The following is a 13,461-nucleotide window of genomic DNA, read 5'->3' on the forward strand; positions in this document are numbered from 1 at the left end:
AAGGAGAACCAGGAAGGGGAAGCCTTACGTTAATCTCACAATTAAAGGACTAAGCTGTAAAATGAGGGGAATTTCCCTAGTCCCAAAGGTATGCAATTTTTATCATTGGACAAAATCTTTTTGGGCGAAGGCGTGAGCAGCCAGAGAGTCTCCTTGATGAGCACCCCTCCTAATCACCACGACCCGCTGAACCAAAGAGTGGTCAATACGAGACGTGACTCCATTTCGCCTCATTTCTAATGTGTACTCTGATCACTAGACTGATATGTCTCATCAGCAGAGCATCCACTGAGTGAGGCAGGAGCCTGCTGGTGAGCCTCAGACTCCTGCCACTGCTAGGTGACATTTCAGACATTCGATGTTGCCCTTAAGAGCCAAGGGGTCAATAGTGTGATGTCCCCATCAAGCAAAGGAACCAACTCTACCAACTATCTTAAAGATGATTTGTGTTCATTTTGACATTCCTGGCTTGGCTTATCCATCAATCTGTTCTCCTTTCCACCACATGAACAGAAAACAGACAAAGTTCATCCCGGACAAACAGTTCCACCAGACCAGCTCCTCACACCATACACTGAGCCTCCGCTAAGGTGATTGCCTGAGACTGACAACCTATCAATCTATCAGGAAGAATCTGGTCACTCATTTTGGGAGAAGCTTATGAGAAAAGCTGGAGCAAGACAACTTGCAGAGCTTCAGTCCTGTCTTCACATCCCTCAAGGGAGGGCAAGGAGGATCCTGACCTCAGGAGGCACAGAAGCAGCTTCTGCTGCATGGATTGATTATCTTTCTCCTGGAGGAGGAGAAAGATCAGGCATTTGTCCTGCTGTTATTAGATGTATTAGTTGTCTTTGATACACTATTGATCAGCTGCAGACCATGGCGGGAATGGATAGGGCAGCTCTTGGGCAGGCTCCGTTTAATATCTGAGAAATCCCATAAGGAAGGAAACGGCAAACAGTTTTGTTTCTCACAGTATCAGGAAAATCTATTGCACACACCTCACTGTTCAGCACGTACAGGAGGACATCTGGGGAGATGGCTAAGAGAAATAGGGAACATTTTACATTTTTGGTTTGTTAGACTTTTGTAAAAGTCGTCTGCCTTTGCTTGGTGACAATCAGTAGAATAAGAACAGGTGACCTGTGGCATTTGTGCTAACTCCTGGCTGCTATGCTGTGACAAGTACTGACATTTTGTCTATGTACTTACTTTAGGATTGTGTTATGAAGCTACTGAAGTAAGACACGCTAAGTTTTGTTTAGTACTGAACATATTTTTCTCACCTGAGACTTTACTGTCACTCAATCACTGAGTGCACCTGACTGAGGGGAAAGGCAAAATTATCACTGGCTGATTTTACTCTCCACAGACTCCAGGCAGGGTGGGGTAATATGAATAATAATAAAAAAAATTACACTGCATGTTTGAACAAGTCAGGCTTGAAATACTGCAGGGAACCTGGGAGCAAAGAATGATTCTCCATGTATCCAGTCTATCCTTTTCCCCAGCCAATAACCTGCGCTACAATGAAAAACTACTGAATACAACCACTGACAGCAGAATCTGCTATGCAGTTCACACTTGCTTTTCTCTATCAACAGTCTGAAGGCAGAGAACAATACATCTAACAGTGTAACAGACACCATTAATACTTTAGATGTTCAATATAAAATTGCTTTCATTAGCATGTCAAGTGTTTATTTTAGCTTACTGCAAAACAAGCTCCTTACATACAGCCACTTATTTGACTTTCCTTGATTGCAGAGATGGTAATAATGAAGGAGGCTACTTTCCCTGATCTTCTGTGGAGATTTTTACATGCACTGAAAAGATATTGCTCCATTACCTCTAGCCAATGAACCAGCTTGGTGTGCTGGAGAAAAATATTACAGCAGAAATATTACTGAACTCAGTGGAACAGCTTTTACAGACTGCTACAAGGGCATGCATGAGGCTGTTAAAATAGCAAGTTGTGTTCCCATCTTCAGTCTAAAAGGACACTGACAACTAAAGCAGAGGAAAAAATATCTGGTTCTTCCTGTGCTTCAGTGTATATTTATTAAATATTTTATATCTGGTCATGTTACCAAGGGGAAAATAATATCTTATGTAAACTGTAAGTATCTTTGGACTTGCTTTTATTGCTAAAAGCTGTTGGTTGGCTTTTGGGGTTTTTTTGTTGTCTCTTTTTTTGGTTTGGGTTTTTTTTGGTTTGTTTGTTTGTTTTAAACTTGGGGTACCTAAAGCATGTGAACTATCCCAAAGTTAAAACACACTGAACACAAAGCACTTCAGTTTTACTACGAGGAAAATTCAACACAGTTGACCTCAGGCAGAGTTTGGCCTTATTGTGTTTTATTTGAGACTATTTATATGCAATAGCTACTCAGAAAAAAGGAGGGGTGGGGTGGGGGTGGCGGGGAGGGGGGGAGAAAAAGGCAGTTCTTTGGAAGTGAAGACAAATTCCTACCTAAATAAAACTACTCAGACATGTAGTTCTGGTTCACGTCACGTATTCGCAACTTTCATAATCTTCAAGGCTCCCCATTAAAAGTTCTTTTAATTAGTCAAAACCAACAGCTAATAATTAGAACAGTAGAAACTAAATCCTATTCTCAGACAAATGTGTGCAAATCCCATTTACTTAAATGGAAATGGCTCACAGGTGTGTTACATTAGGCTCTAGCCACTCGGCAACTTTATAGGAATTCAGTGTCTGGAGCCTAACTGCTTGACTCCTCTTCAAAACAGAGGCACAGGTAATGCCACAGAAATCTGATCCAGGTTTCTCCCCCAGCCCCCCTCAGCAAACACTTTAATTAACTTTTTTTTTCCCCTCCCATCACTGCAACCCTCAAGTCTAAATTTAGACTTTCAATCCTCACCATTACAGGCCAGGTTCCTGCCTAAGGAGAAGAGGACTCCGTCAGCAGCTAGATTAAATACTGCAGCAGTGATTATATGTTACAGGCCTCAATTCTGCATCAGCAAAATCTACTGTACAGCATCAAATTCAAGGAGATCAGGCATTTTACAGCTCGAGGGTAATGCAGTCATTTTGTTGCCGTACTATTTACTTCACCCTTCCAGTGCATTTGTGCTCCACAAAGTGAACTGGAGGTCACCAGGAAACACTGACAGGCACAGTAAACTAGGAAACTATATCTGGTAAGCCACAGGAATAGTTAACAGAATGATATCGGTTATTTTTCCAATGGAAGGAAAACCTTACGGTTTTCCAATACTTTTCCTCCCACCACCACCCCCTTTTTTTTTTTTTTTTAAAGACACCGATATAATAAAAGCTTTTAGGCACATTCCATATAAAAATATATCATAAAAACTATTATTGTTTCGCCTATTTAGGAACATGGAAAATGACACCATGATCTGACATGATGTTTAGCCTGCACATAAATTGACATGCAGTTTGTCATCACTGAATTCTCTAATCCAAACATAAAAGTGGTATTTTAATTTCAGCTGGGTTAATTTCAGCAGCATGAAAGGAAAGATAACCAGTCAGGATGAGATTTCGTGGGTCCCCCCACACCTCCCAGGCGATGACAGCTATTGCTTTAAGTACTTGCCATTAACAACCAGTCACAATGTTAGTGACAAGATGTTACTAGCAGTTACTTAAAGTGATAGATGTTAACGTATTTCTGCTCCTTATGACTCACACTATACCCCAGTCAGAACGTTTTATGAGCTGAATGCACAGCACTAGGTCAAAATGATGAAGACGGTGGAGCCACTGGTTGAGGTGCAGAAGAGACCTGTCACTTGAGGAACATTAGGTCAAAGAGAATCCATGATAAGGAACCGTCATGGATTAAAGATTAAGGTTCATCCTTTTAACTGTTTCACATAAAGAGATTTCTCCAGCATTGGGGTATTTTGCTCTTCCACATAAACGAGAGCAACGTGAAACTCTGAAAAATAAGTCTTTGATGTTAACATCTTTTAACAACTTTCCCAATGACATACCGATGAAGAAATTATACTTTGATCCAATTTTAGAACAATGTAGACCACATTTACCTCCATATACACGGACAAGCTGCCCTGTGAAAGCTCAAGTGCAGGAAAGCACCCTTACAGGAGCAAAACCATAGGCATAACGTTAAGCTGCTGTAACTTCTGACCACAGTCAGATGTAATACACTGCATAAGGCCTAGAGCCATAAACACCATAACTGGAATGGAAAAGGTAACAGCAAGAATTTCTTGTAGAAAAGGAAAGCAAGAATAATATTGCTCTGTGATTTGCCACAGGTAGCTGATTTACCTGACCAACTTAACCAACCAGAGTGTGATCCAAGCCCTGCGTTACACTTCGAATTATTAATTACATAAAGTCAGCACAGATTCAAGATAAACTAGCAACAATTTATCATTATGTATCAGCAATAATCAGCAGCCCATCACATAAAGATAGCATTTGTAATCCTGAATCTATCTTGAGATGAAAAACACTTCAGAAGAATTACAATTTCATCATCTAGACCAAAAGGAACTTTCCAAGTGTGTGTTCAACAACATTCTGAAATGAAAGTTTTCCAATTCTTTCCCAAGAATTCAGTATAAGCCTTTCCCCCCACAATGCAAAATTGATTGATACCTCTGAAAAGGTGTCAGACCACCTACCTTCAGCATCATCTTGCAGGTCTTCAGGCTGCTCTGCTTTGCTCTTTGTGGGAGATGGAGGCTGGCCTTTTTGTTCCAATCCTTCTTTAAATATACAAAGAAAAAATATTACACACATTATTTTGAAATGGTTTTATTGTATCAAACATTACTATCCATGATACCACAAGCGTGAGAACATTTTATCTCAGCACTCCATTCAGTACCGAATGCCTATCTTTCTATTATTACAATTAATTACTGCGTCATCTGTTATAAAAGTCACTTTCACATGACAGCAGTGAAGAAAGCTCATACCAAAATAACGTACTTCTTCACAAGCTCTGAATCTCTTCAGAAATAAAAAAAATAATGATGTTTTAATTTCTATTTTTAACATAATAAATATTATACTGCATTATAGAACTGTGGAGAAATAATTTGAATGAAATTATTTTCCCCTCTCAGGTCAATTCTCCATTCAATGTCATAACACAGTAAGAAATGAATATTGACTAAAATTAGCAATGAAATAAAAGGTAGGGGAGCAAGTTTGATAGTGAAGTAAAGTTAAGGAAATGAAAGCTTCACCAGATAGAAACGTTCTGATTGAAAAGCTTCCTTCCAACCTTTTAGCCAGAAAGCAACAGGCAGATAAAGGAAAAGGAAAACCTCCTAAGTAAAAACAGAACTGAAGCCAGTTAAGTTTAAAGATCTCCCCTATTTGCGGGGACTGAAGTTCACAGTATTTAATATTGGTTGGTTAAACTTTAAAAATGATGAACCCTTTCTATAGCATTTTCAAAATATCCTGTCAATATAAAGGATGAAATTACTCTTTGTTTGTTATGATAGACTGCAAGGCACAAACTGGTAGCACAGAAAGCCTGTTAGTACAAAAGGGAGGCCAAGCTGGAAATTAATCATAAAGGGTATTTGTAAATTAAGACATTTAATGAAAGCAGGTTCGCTAATTAAAACATTCTTCAAACATTGTTGCTTAACCACAAAAGCAGAGAATGGCAGACAATTAAAACTCAATTCATTGCACCTACTGAATCCATTCAACCGCAATGGGAAAATGACTTTCTGTCATTTGACTTTCTGTCAAACCTCCCGATTCCCTGTGGCTAACTGAGGGCTTGGGTGAAGAAGCAGCCTAAAGAAAACATACTTTTGCGCATGCTGGAAAGAAACCTTGACCACTTGTAACCAGGAAATTTAAGAAGACATATGACCTTGCTTGATTTACCCCTACTGCTGTACTGTGAGAAAATAAGAATCATGGTATTACCTCAAAATGATTAGCTAATTAGCAACTAGGAAAAAAGCTCTCTATATGTGTATTATAAATTGCTTAAGTGTTCCGAAAACTCCTGTCTCTTCTATTGTCATACATACCCCACACAATCATCTGCTCTGTATGTCCCTGGATTTTTAAACAGCTCCCAGCAATCAGATGGCCTCTTCTCATAAGGCACTCGGCTCTGCTAAGAGCTGTAGATACTACCCTTTTATCTTCTATCCTTCCACAACTACATATATCCAGAACCAAAATGCTGAAAATTTTCAAACAGCAGTTATGAAAGAAGGGAGGGAGGATGAGGAAAGGGAACTTGCAGGGTCAAGGGGAATACTGTGTTCATTCAAGAGATAAAAAGGGAGTGAATTGCTGGCTTTGCATGGAGCCCAGGAAACTCAGAAACATTCTCTGCCTGTCCTCCGGGGAAACCGATTATTCTACTGTACTTACACACAAAAAAAGAAGCGCCATGGATTGGTAAGCTGGCAAGAATTCACATGAAGCAAAAGCTCAGAATGTCAACAAAAATTCCAAAATGGAGATCTGTGTGTGAGTAATTAAATTCTCTCCCACTAGCTTAATTTTAAGGAATGAGCATTACCCCAAAAGACAAACTAAATATTGGTCTTAAAAATTTCTTCTGGAATGGATTTTCTGTTTCATTATAGAATTCAATATAGTTCAGAGAACGAAGGGCCCTTAGAGCTCAGTAAATAAAGCTAGTTAGGGCAAAGCGGAACATGCTCTGAGGTCCGGCTTGGTGTCAGGACAGCACAACATAGGGCATCACGTGTCATGTCATCACATTTGCTCACATGAATTTGAAATTCAAATACAATAGTTGAAGGAAAACAAGAGTTATCAGGTGCTAAGATGAATATGTTTCTGGAGCGATGAGAATATAGGAATAACCACAAGAAATACTGTGGGGAAAAGTAAAGGCTAAAACTGCCAAATACGGACACACTTTGTCCACCTTTTTAAGGGGTTACTCGGGAGCAACTGTGATAGAGTTCAAAAAGAACTTCAGTACAAAAGAGATCTCCTGAAAATAACCAGGCTTTTAAAGACTGATTCCTGCCAACACCCTCCTATTCTTTTAAAAAATAACCTGAATATTTTCAGTGGACCATATCGATGTATGGCTTCTTCGGTTCTAATGCCACTCTGAACTACCTGCTACGTTCCCTTTTTTGGTTGACAATGATTCACATCAGGAGACTGAATCAATAGGACTGTTTCAATCAACACTCACCCTTCTAGTGATGAATTTTATCATCTAACCAATCTGCGAGGCTTCCTTCAGTCCCACAAGTCAAATGTCAATCAAGTTTAAGTGCAAATGCCCAAATGCCCAGCCAGGTCTTTCAGGAATATCTGAGTACATTAGATAATATAACCAACATCTTAATTGACAGCACAAAGACAGAGAGGGAGGAAGATTACATTCAGAGAAATCAGAACTGTTACTATCTCAAAAGAAATTATCTTCTTGCACTCTATAATCTTAAAATGCTCACAAAAGGGTGTAGAAGCAGTGTGCCAGGAGAACAAGATTTCAGTCACAATTTCACTCTTTTTTAGCAGATTTCCCTTATTCCAGAGACAGAAAAGGATTTGTGCAGGCTTTAAAATGATGTCTTTTTATTTTGGTCAAAATACAACTCTTAAGCCTTTCCGTATGTCTGTACGTATGCGTGTCTTTCAGAGCAGTTAGCCAAATATTACAGAAATTTTGCCTGCAAATTTCTGTTTAGAGACAGCACACCTAGACAGGTATCCGAACTGATTGTATTAAAAGCTTTTCTAATCATGATCATCTGTGCAAAAAGGTCTCTGAGCTCTAACATTGGGAGAAATGCTGCTTCTTTATAGGCTAATTCAGAGGGTCAACAAGCCACTTAAACCTCAGTGTCTGTCTCCAAGTAAGCTATTTGCAAAATCCCTCACAACTCTGAAATCTCGCTGGTTACAAGTGATTGCTATTTTCATCTCAGAAAACAAGAGAAAGTCTCCCTCCAAAGAAAGTAACCCAAGTATAAGAGTGCACACAGTGGAACACACAAAGAAATTCTGTATTTATATAGCATTGATTACAATAGGGCTTCCCTTGCTAACGTGAACAAGATCCTTCACCCTGCCATTCTAGCTGGCTGTGGCTTCTGAACTAATGAGTAGGTGGTTAATTAGGAGACTCAGGATAGAAACAGAATAACCAGCAGGGCATTTATTGCGAACAACTATTAGACGGGAAATGAGAGTAGTGTGGCAACGTTCATAGAGGTGAGGTCAAAAGGTTCTGCTACCTGGTGGAGAGTGAAGCTAAACAGCTTGAGGGAGTGAGGGAGAATATAGATTCACAACTAAAACTGTTTTCTGTGTTTCTTTTTCTTTCTTTCTTTCCTTTTTTTTTTTAAATTTTTTATTTATTTAATGGTAAGAGAATTAACTTAGTGCATTATAATGAGATGTTGTATAGGAATCTGGACTGTGCTTCTCATAATAGCACGTGCTTCTGTAATTTCCACTTGCAATCACTCAAATTGTGCACACAATTATGGTAGTATTACGGCTTATTTTGCACGCTTCTGTGCACGGATACGTGAATCTATGGGTATAGAAGCAAAGTCCTTCACATGTTAAAGTTTAGAATAATCTTCCCTTAATGGAGCTTAAAACATTAAGCATCATGACTCTGCAGTGTTAAATCTCTGAAGTTAAAGGTAGACAAGAGTATTAGGTCATCTGATCCTTCTCTTCACTTCTGTAGGAAATCATTCACAAAGGAAAGCCGAGATGTAGAACGGCACAGGTCTGTACCCACTATTACTATATCTGCCCTTTTGACTCAAGCCATTCTAACAGCAAACTGTATGACATATGATAACATCAAAGCACTTTGAATTAAATGGTGCTGTTAAGTCAGCAGCTGCTACAAGATACAGCATCCAGAATAACAAACTGATGGGTTAAAATCCCATGAGTCAAACGCCATTAAAAATGTGGTCTTGAGTGTGTATATTTAGTAAGAGTAGGTTATTTTTAAATGTTTTTCTTTTTCTAATACATACAACATATGCAGTGACATTACACGATTAACTTGTTAAAATGATCATTCATGCTTGTTGATTTTATAGTATTAATGTAGATATTAATGGAGATTATCTGGCACATGTAATTAAGATATTCCCTTATTTATTTTGAAGATAAGTCATAGAAAGAAAGGCCTTTCTGTGTGCGATGAGATATTTGCACTTCAGGGTGGTAGAAACACAAGACAGATTACTTTTGTAATGTGTTCATCACACAATAATAAACACATTTGATCATCTGTTATTTCGTACTGCTGGCTAATTCTCTAGCTGTTCCCAAGGCCCAGTCTGGTGTGCACTGAAGTCAATGGACGTATTCCCACTGACTTGAGCTGACACTGGACTAGGATCTGGGTTTTTTCTCCAATTCTTGCTGCCAGGTTTAAAATAGGACAAAAAGTCCTACGTATGAGTATAGTCTGCAACATGTGCTGTCCAGGAATCCAACATGTCTTTTTTCTTTTTTTTTTCCCTTAAATGCAGGAATTGAAGAAATAACCCCAAACCAGATTGGATATGGACAGCTCAAAAAACCAGGGTCATCGATATTGGTGCCAACTGCTGACTCCATCTGCTGGAGTCATGACCCATGAAGTCAAGTGGAATGAAGAATGATTATTCAATTAATATTTTGAAGTGGTTACTAGAAGTTGCTACTCTATTTTCCCCTTAGAACAGTAAAAAGCAGATCTCTTTCAAACTGATAAAAATCTGAGTATAAAGATGGAAACTCCCCTTCATGCAGAAGTTATGTGTGTATTTATAGTTTCCTGTAAATTCATCCTGCAATCATTAAGACGACCATACACAAACAGGTCAAAAGGGAATAACTGTCATATATTTGCCCTACTACTGGAGCAGATGTACAAAATATACTTCTCTTTATCCATGTAGGTATTCATTGCTGACAGTCAACGCACTGATTCCCAAAATTTCTCCAAGTGATAAAGAAATGACCAAGTATGTACTGTAGAAGCTCACAGCATCCTACACGCAAACCTGTGAGGGAAGCTATGATCTCATCTATCTCATATGCACAATGAAACAGACAGGTAGGAAAATACCTTCCTCAAATGACTTAATTCAGTGATAAATTCCCAGAGCAACTATGTAGCTTCACCTAAATTAAAGAATCTGTGAAAGATACGGGGCAAGAAAGAAGAGACCAGCTATTAAGTGGAAATATACTTCCTTTTAATTGTAGTTTAAAATGCTTTTAAAAAAGTAATTTGCATAATCTGCATAAAAGCAAGAAGACAAAAATGCAAAATAATTGGGCTTATAAAAGTATACATGCCATGATAACTGTAAAAATTGAAATTGGAAATGTTAGATGAGTTCTGCAAATTCAGCTGGAGGATAATCTTTGGCAAATGTTTGTTGTATAATAACGGTCTTTATTTTTCTACTTTTATGTATGTATAACTGTATCAATCACACTAATTATATTAAAATTCCTAAAAGTTCCTATCCAGTAATCTTGACACCAAAATGTAATTATAATTATATGTAATGAAATCAACAAGCCAGAACAGCCATAAAAGAATGTGCTAATCCATCAGTGTAACATGTATCTATCTGTGTATATCCATGTTTTCACATCTATGCATATACACCATTCTTCAACTATTTCTAATTTCTAAGCTAATTAACTAGTTGCATAAATCATCATAAGCCATTTGTCTTTAGGACAATCTTGCCAATTTAAGCAGCCAACATACTGCTTCAAAAGGATTTACCTCTGTTCAATGGCTGGTATAGCTCTGCATTTCTCCATGGGGCTCTCCTTTCTGATCCTGCATTTTTTTCATGAAGAGATCTGGAGCTTCCGGCACAGTCACTGGGCTATGATGGGATCAGGGTCACAGAGCACATGCCTGGTACACTGTCACGGATGGGTACTAGCTGCTTCAGGAGAGGCAGAGAAGAAGAGCAGGGGGAGCTAGCTGCATATTCACTGCATAGAAGTCTCTCGTGGAACAGATGTCCACCGGGAACCTCCAGGTGAAGGTCAGCAGGGAAAGTAACACAGGGTGCTGTGGTGGAAGCGTGTTACAAAAAGCCTGATCAAGGCAATTAAGTCGATGAAGCGCTCTATAGAAAACTAGCAGGAGTCTTCTGACTGGAAGCTTCTGTCCTCGTGGGAGATGCCTAATCCTCTGTCCTCTCTTGTTCCTTGGGCCTTTCTTTGCTTTATACCTATCCATCATTTCCATTTCAAGTCTAGCCACAACCACTAACACTTGTTTTAAACAGCAAACTAGGAGGAACAGGAAAAAAGTCCTCTGAACTATTTTCCAATCGAGTTCAATGTATTTAAGGGGTCGCAGGAGAGTTTTGCTATCATTTTCATTGCAAACAAATCATGGCCACTAATCAGAATTGCAAATGACTCAAGAATTGCTGTATTCACACCTTTTTACAAAGAGACTGCAGAATTTTAATTATTTCCCATTCATGTTCAAATTACTTATTAATAAAAGACAACCGAGTATCACCCAGAGGCTCATATCAGATGATGACATTAAACGGGTAGTCTCAGCCATTCTTACTGTGCACTACCTGTGATCAGGGATGGTTTACCCTATGTTATATTGAAAACCAGAGATGGCTATTGTAACATTGGCAATAACCAAGTGGCACTGCTTTTCACAACCAAGGCAATTACTTTCAAGAATTCGTTCAGTTTGGTTCATGCTTTGGAGAAGTGATATATTTTAGAATAAAATTATTTATTCACCTGTCTCTTCACTCAGCTCAGTCCCCTCTTCATTAGCATCATCTGTCAACAAAAATTGAAAGAAAATGATTAAGAATACCAGGAAAAATCTAAAATGAATTATTCCACATTTCAAATTGGCTTCGCAAATTTAACGTTTTGCAGTGAGATCTGGAGGAGGATGGGACAAGAAAGTTTTGGTACTAGACTGTTACTACCAGATACAGGGGATAAAGACAGGGAATAAAATTCTGTGTAATTTACAGAATTCTGCAAATCATCACTTTTATGAAATGAAATTGCATTCTCTTCTCTAGCAGAGTTTTTGGTTTACTTGCCAAGTTCCAGTTTACTTTGTCTCCCAGGAGCAACTGGCTATGTTAAGAGGAGAACCAGTTATCCAGAAATCATACCACATAAAGAAGTTACTATAAATTTGCCAGACAGGACCTTGGTTTAAGCCCAGACTTGGGCTAGCCAAGAATTGAACACTTGTAATTACACTTGTAATTATTAAGATGATATATAAAGAAAGCAGGTTCCTTTTGCAAAAAGTTGCAGTTCAGAAACAAAGGAATTTATTACCAGAAGTTGTTTTGATGAGGGGAAAAAAAAATATTAGCCTTAGTGTCGTGGTTTAACCCCAGCCAGCAATCAAGCCCCACGCAGCAGCTCGCTCACCCCTCACCCAGAGGGGTGGGGAGGAGAATCAGAAAGGAATGTAAAACTCAGGGGCTGAGATAAGAACAATTTAATAGGTAAAGCAAAAGCCACACATGCAAGCAAAGCAAAGCAAAGCAAAGCAAGAATTCATTCACTACTTTCCATCGGCAGTCAGGTGTTTGGCCATCCCCAGGACAGCAGGGCTCCATCACGCTTAACAGTTACTCAGGAAGACAAATGCCATAATGCCAAATGTCCCCCCTTCCTTCTTCTTCCCCCAGGTTATATACTCAGCATGACGTCCCATGGTATGGAATATCCCTTTGGCTAGTTCAGGACAGCTGTCCTGGCTGTGTCCCCTCCCAATTTCCCGTGCCCCTCCCGCTCTCTCGCTGGCAGGGCCCAAGAAACCAAAAAGTCCTTGACTTCATGTAAACATCACCCAGAAAAAACTAAAACCATCAGTGTGCTATCAACATTGTTCTCACTTCAAATCCAAAACACAGCACTGCACCAGCTACTAAGAAGAAAATTAACTCTATTCCAGCTGAAACCAGGACGCTTAGTTAACATCAAGGTAATCCAATGTTCCAGAGCCTTAATCATCTAATGAAGAGCTCATTGACCCCGGAAGTTTGTGTCAGCTATGCTGCTCCCAATTCACATAGACTCCATTCATACCCTTTTAAATGGGTTTGGGCACATGCAGATTTTCTAGCAAGCCTACAATTTCTGCCTAAAGCTTAACATCTTTCAAACTAGCATATGTGTCTATTATGACCACCATTTGACCCTAAAGGAGTTTTTGTGCTGTCATGATCAATGGCAATGGACACTAACAGTAGTATTTAGGCCCTAATTTACAAGGTCAGATCTTTACACTATAAACTCTCCTGAGATCCAAGTTCTGTGACACATGCTATGAGGATTAAGCTCTGCTTTAATCAAGATTTGGAGCCTGAAACTTCATTTTCAGTAGTATTAGAACAAAACAATTGGTTAATAATAAAGGCCTCCACTGGGAATTTTTTTCTGTAATGCTGTAAGCATTA

At 38.9% G+C, this 13,461-nt stretch overlaps 1 protein-coding gene across 3 annotated transcripts in view; it reads right to left on the reverse strand.

Moving 5' to 3' along the window:
• MACROD2 (mono-ADP ribosylhydrolase 2) overlaps window positions 1–13,461 on the reverse strand; it is an 892,508-nt gene that overhangs the window by 63,619 nt on the left and 815,428 nt on the right. For 2 of the 3 annotated variants that reach the window (XM_056357738.1, XM_056357736.1), the window contains exons 10-11: window positions 11,768–11,809; window positions 4,654–4,737 (exon numbers count right to left, since the gene is read on the reverse strand). In XM_056357738.1, coding sequence (XP_056213713.1) covers window positions 4,654–4,737; window positions 11,768–11,809 — 126 coding nt within the window. The remainder of the gene's footprint in view (window positions 1–4,653; window positions 4,738–11,767; window positions 11,810–13,461) is intronic. The other variant, XM_056357737.1, reaches the window with a different exon arrangement.

Source organism: Falco biarmicus, chromosome 12 (assembly GCF_023638135.1).
Source record: "Falco biarmicus isolate bFalBia1 chromosome 12, bFalBia1.pri, whole genome shotgun sequence".
In the NCBI taxonomy this organism is placed as follows: Eukaryota; Metazoa; Chordata; class Aves; order Falconiformes; family Falconidae; genus Falco; species Falco biarmicus.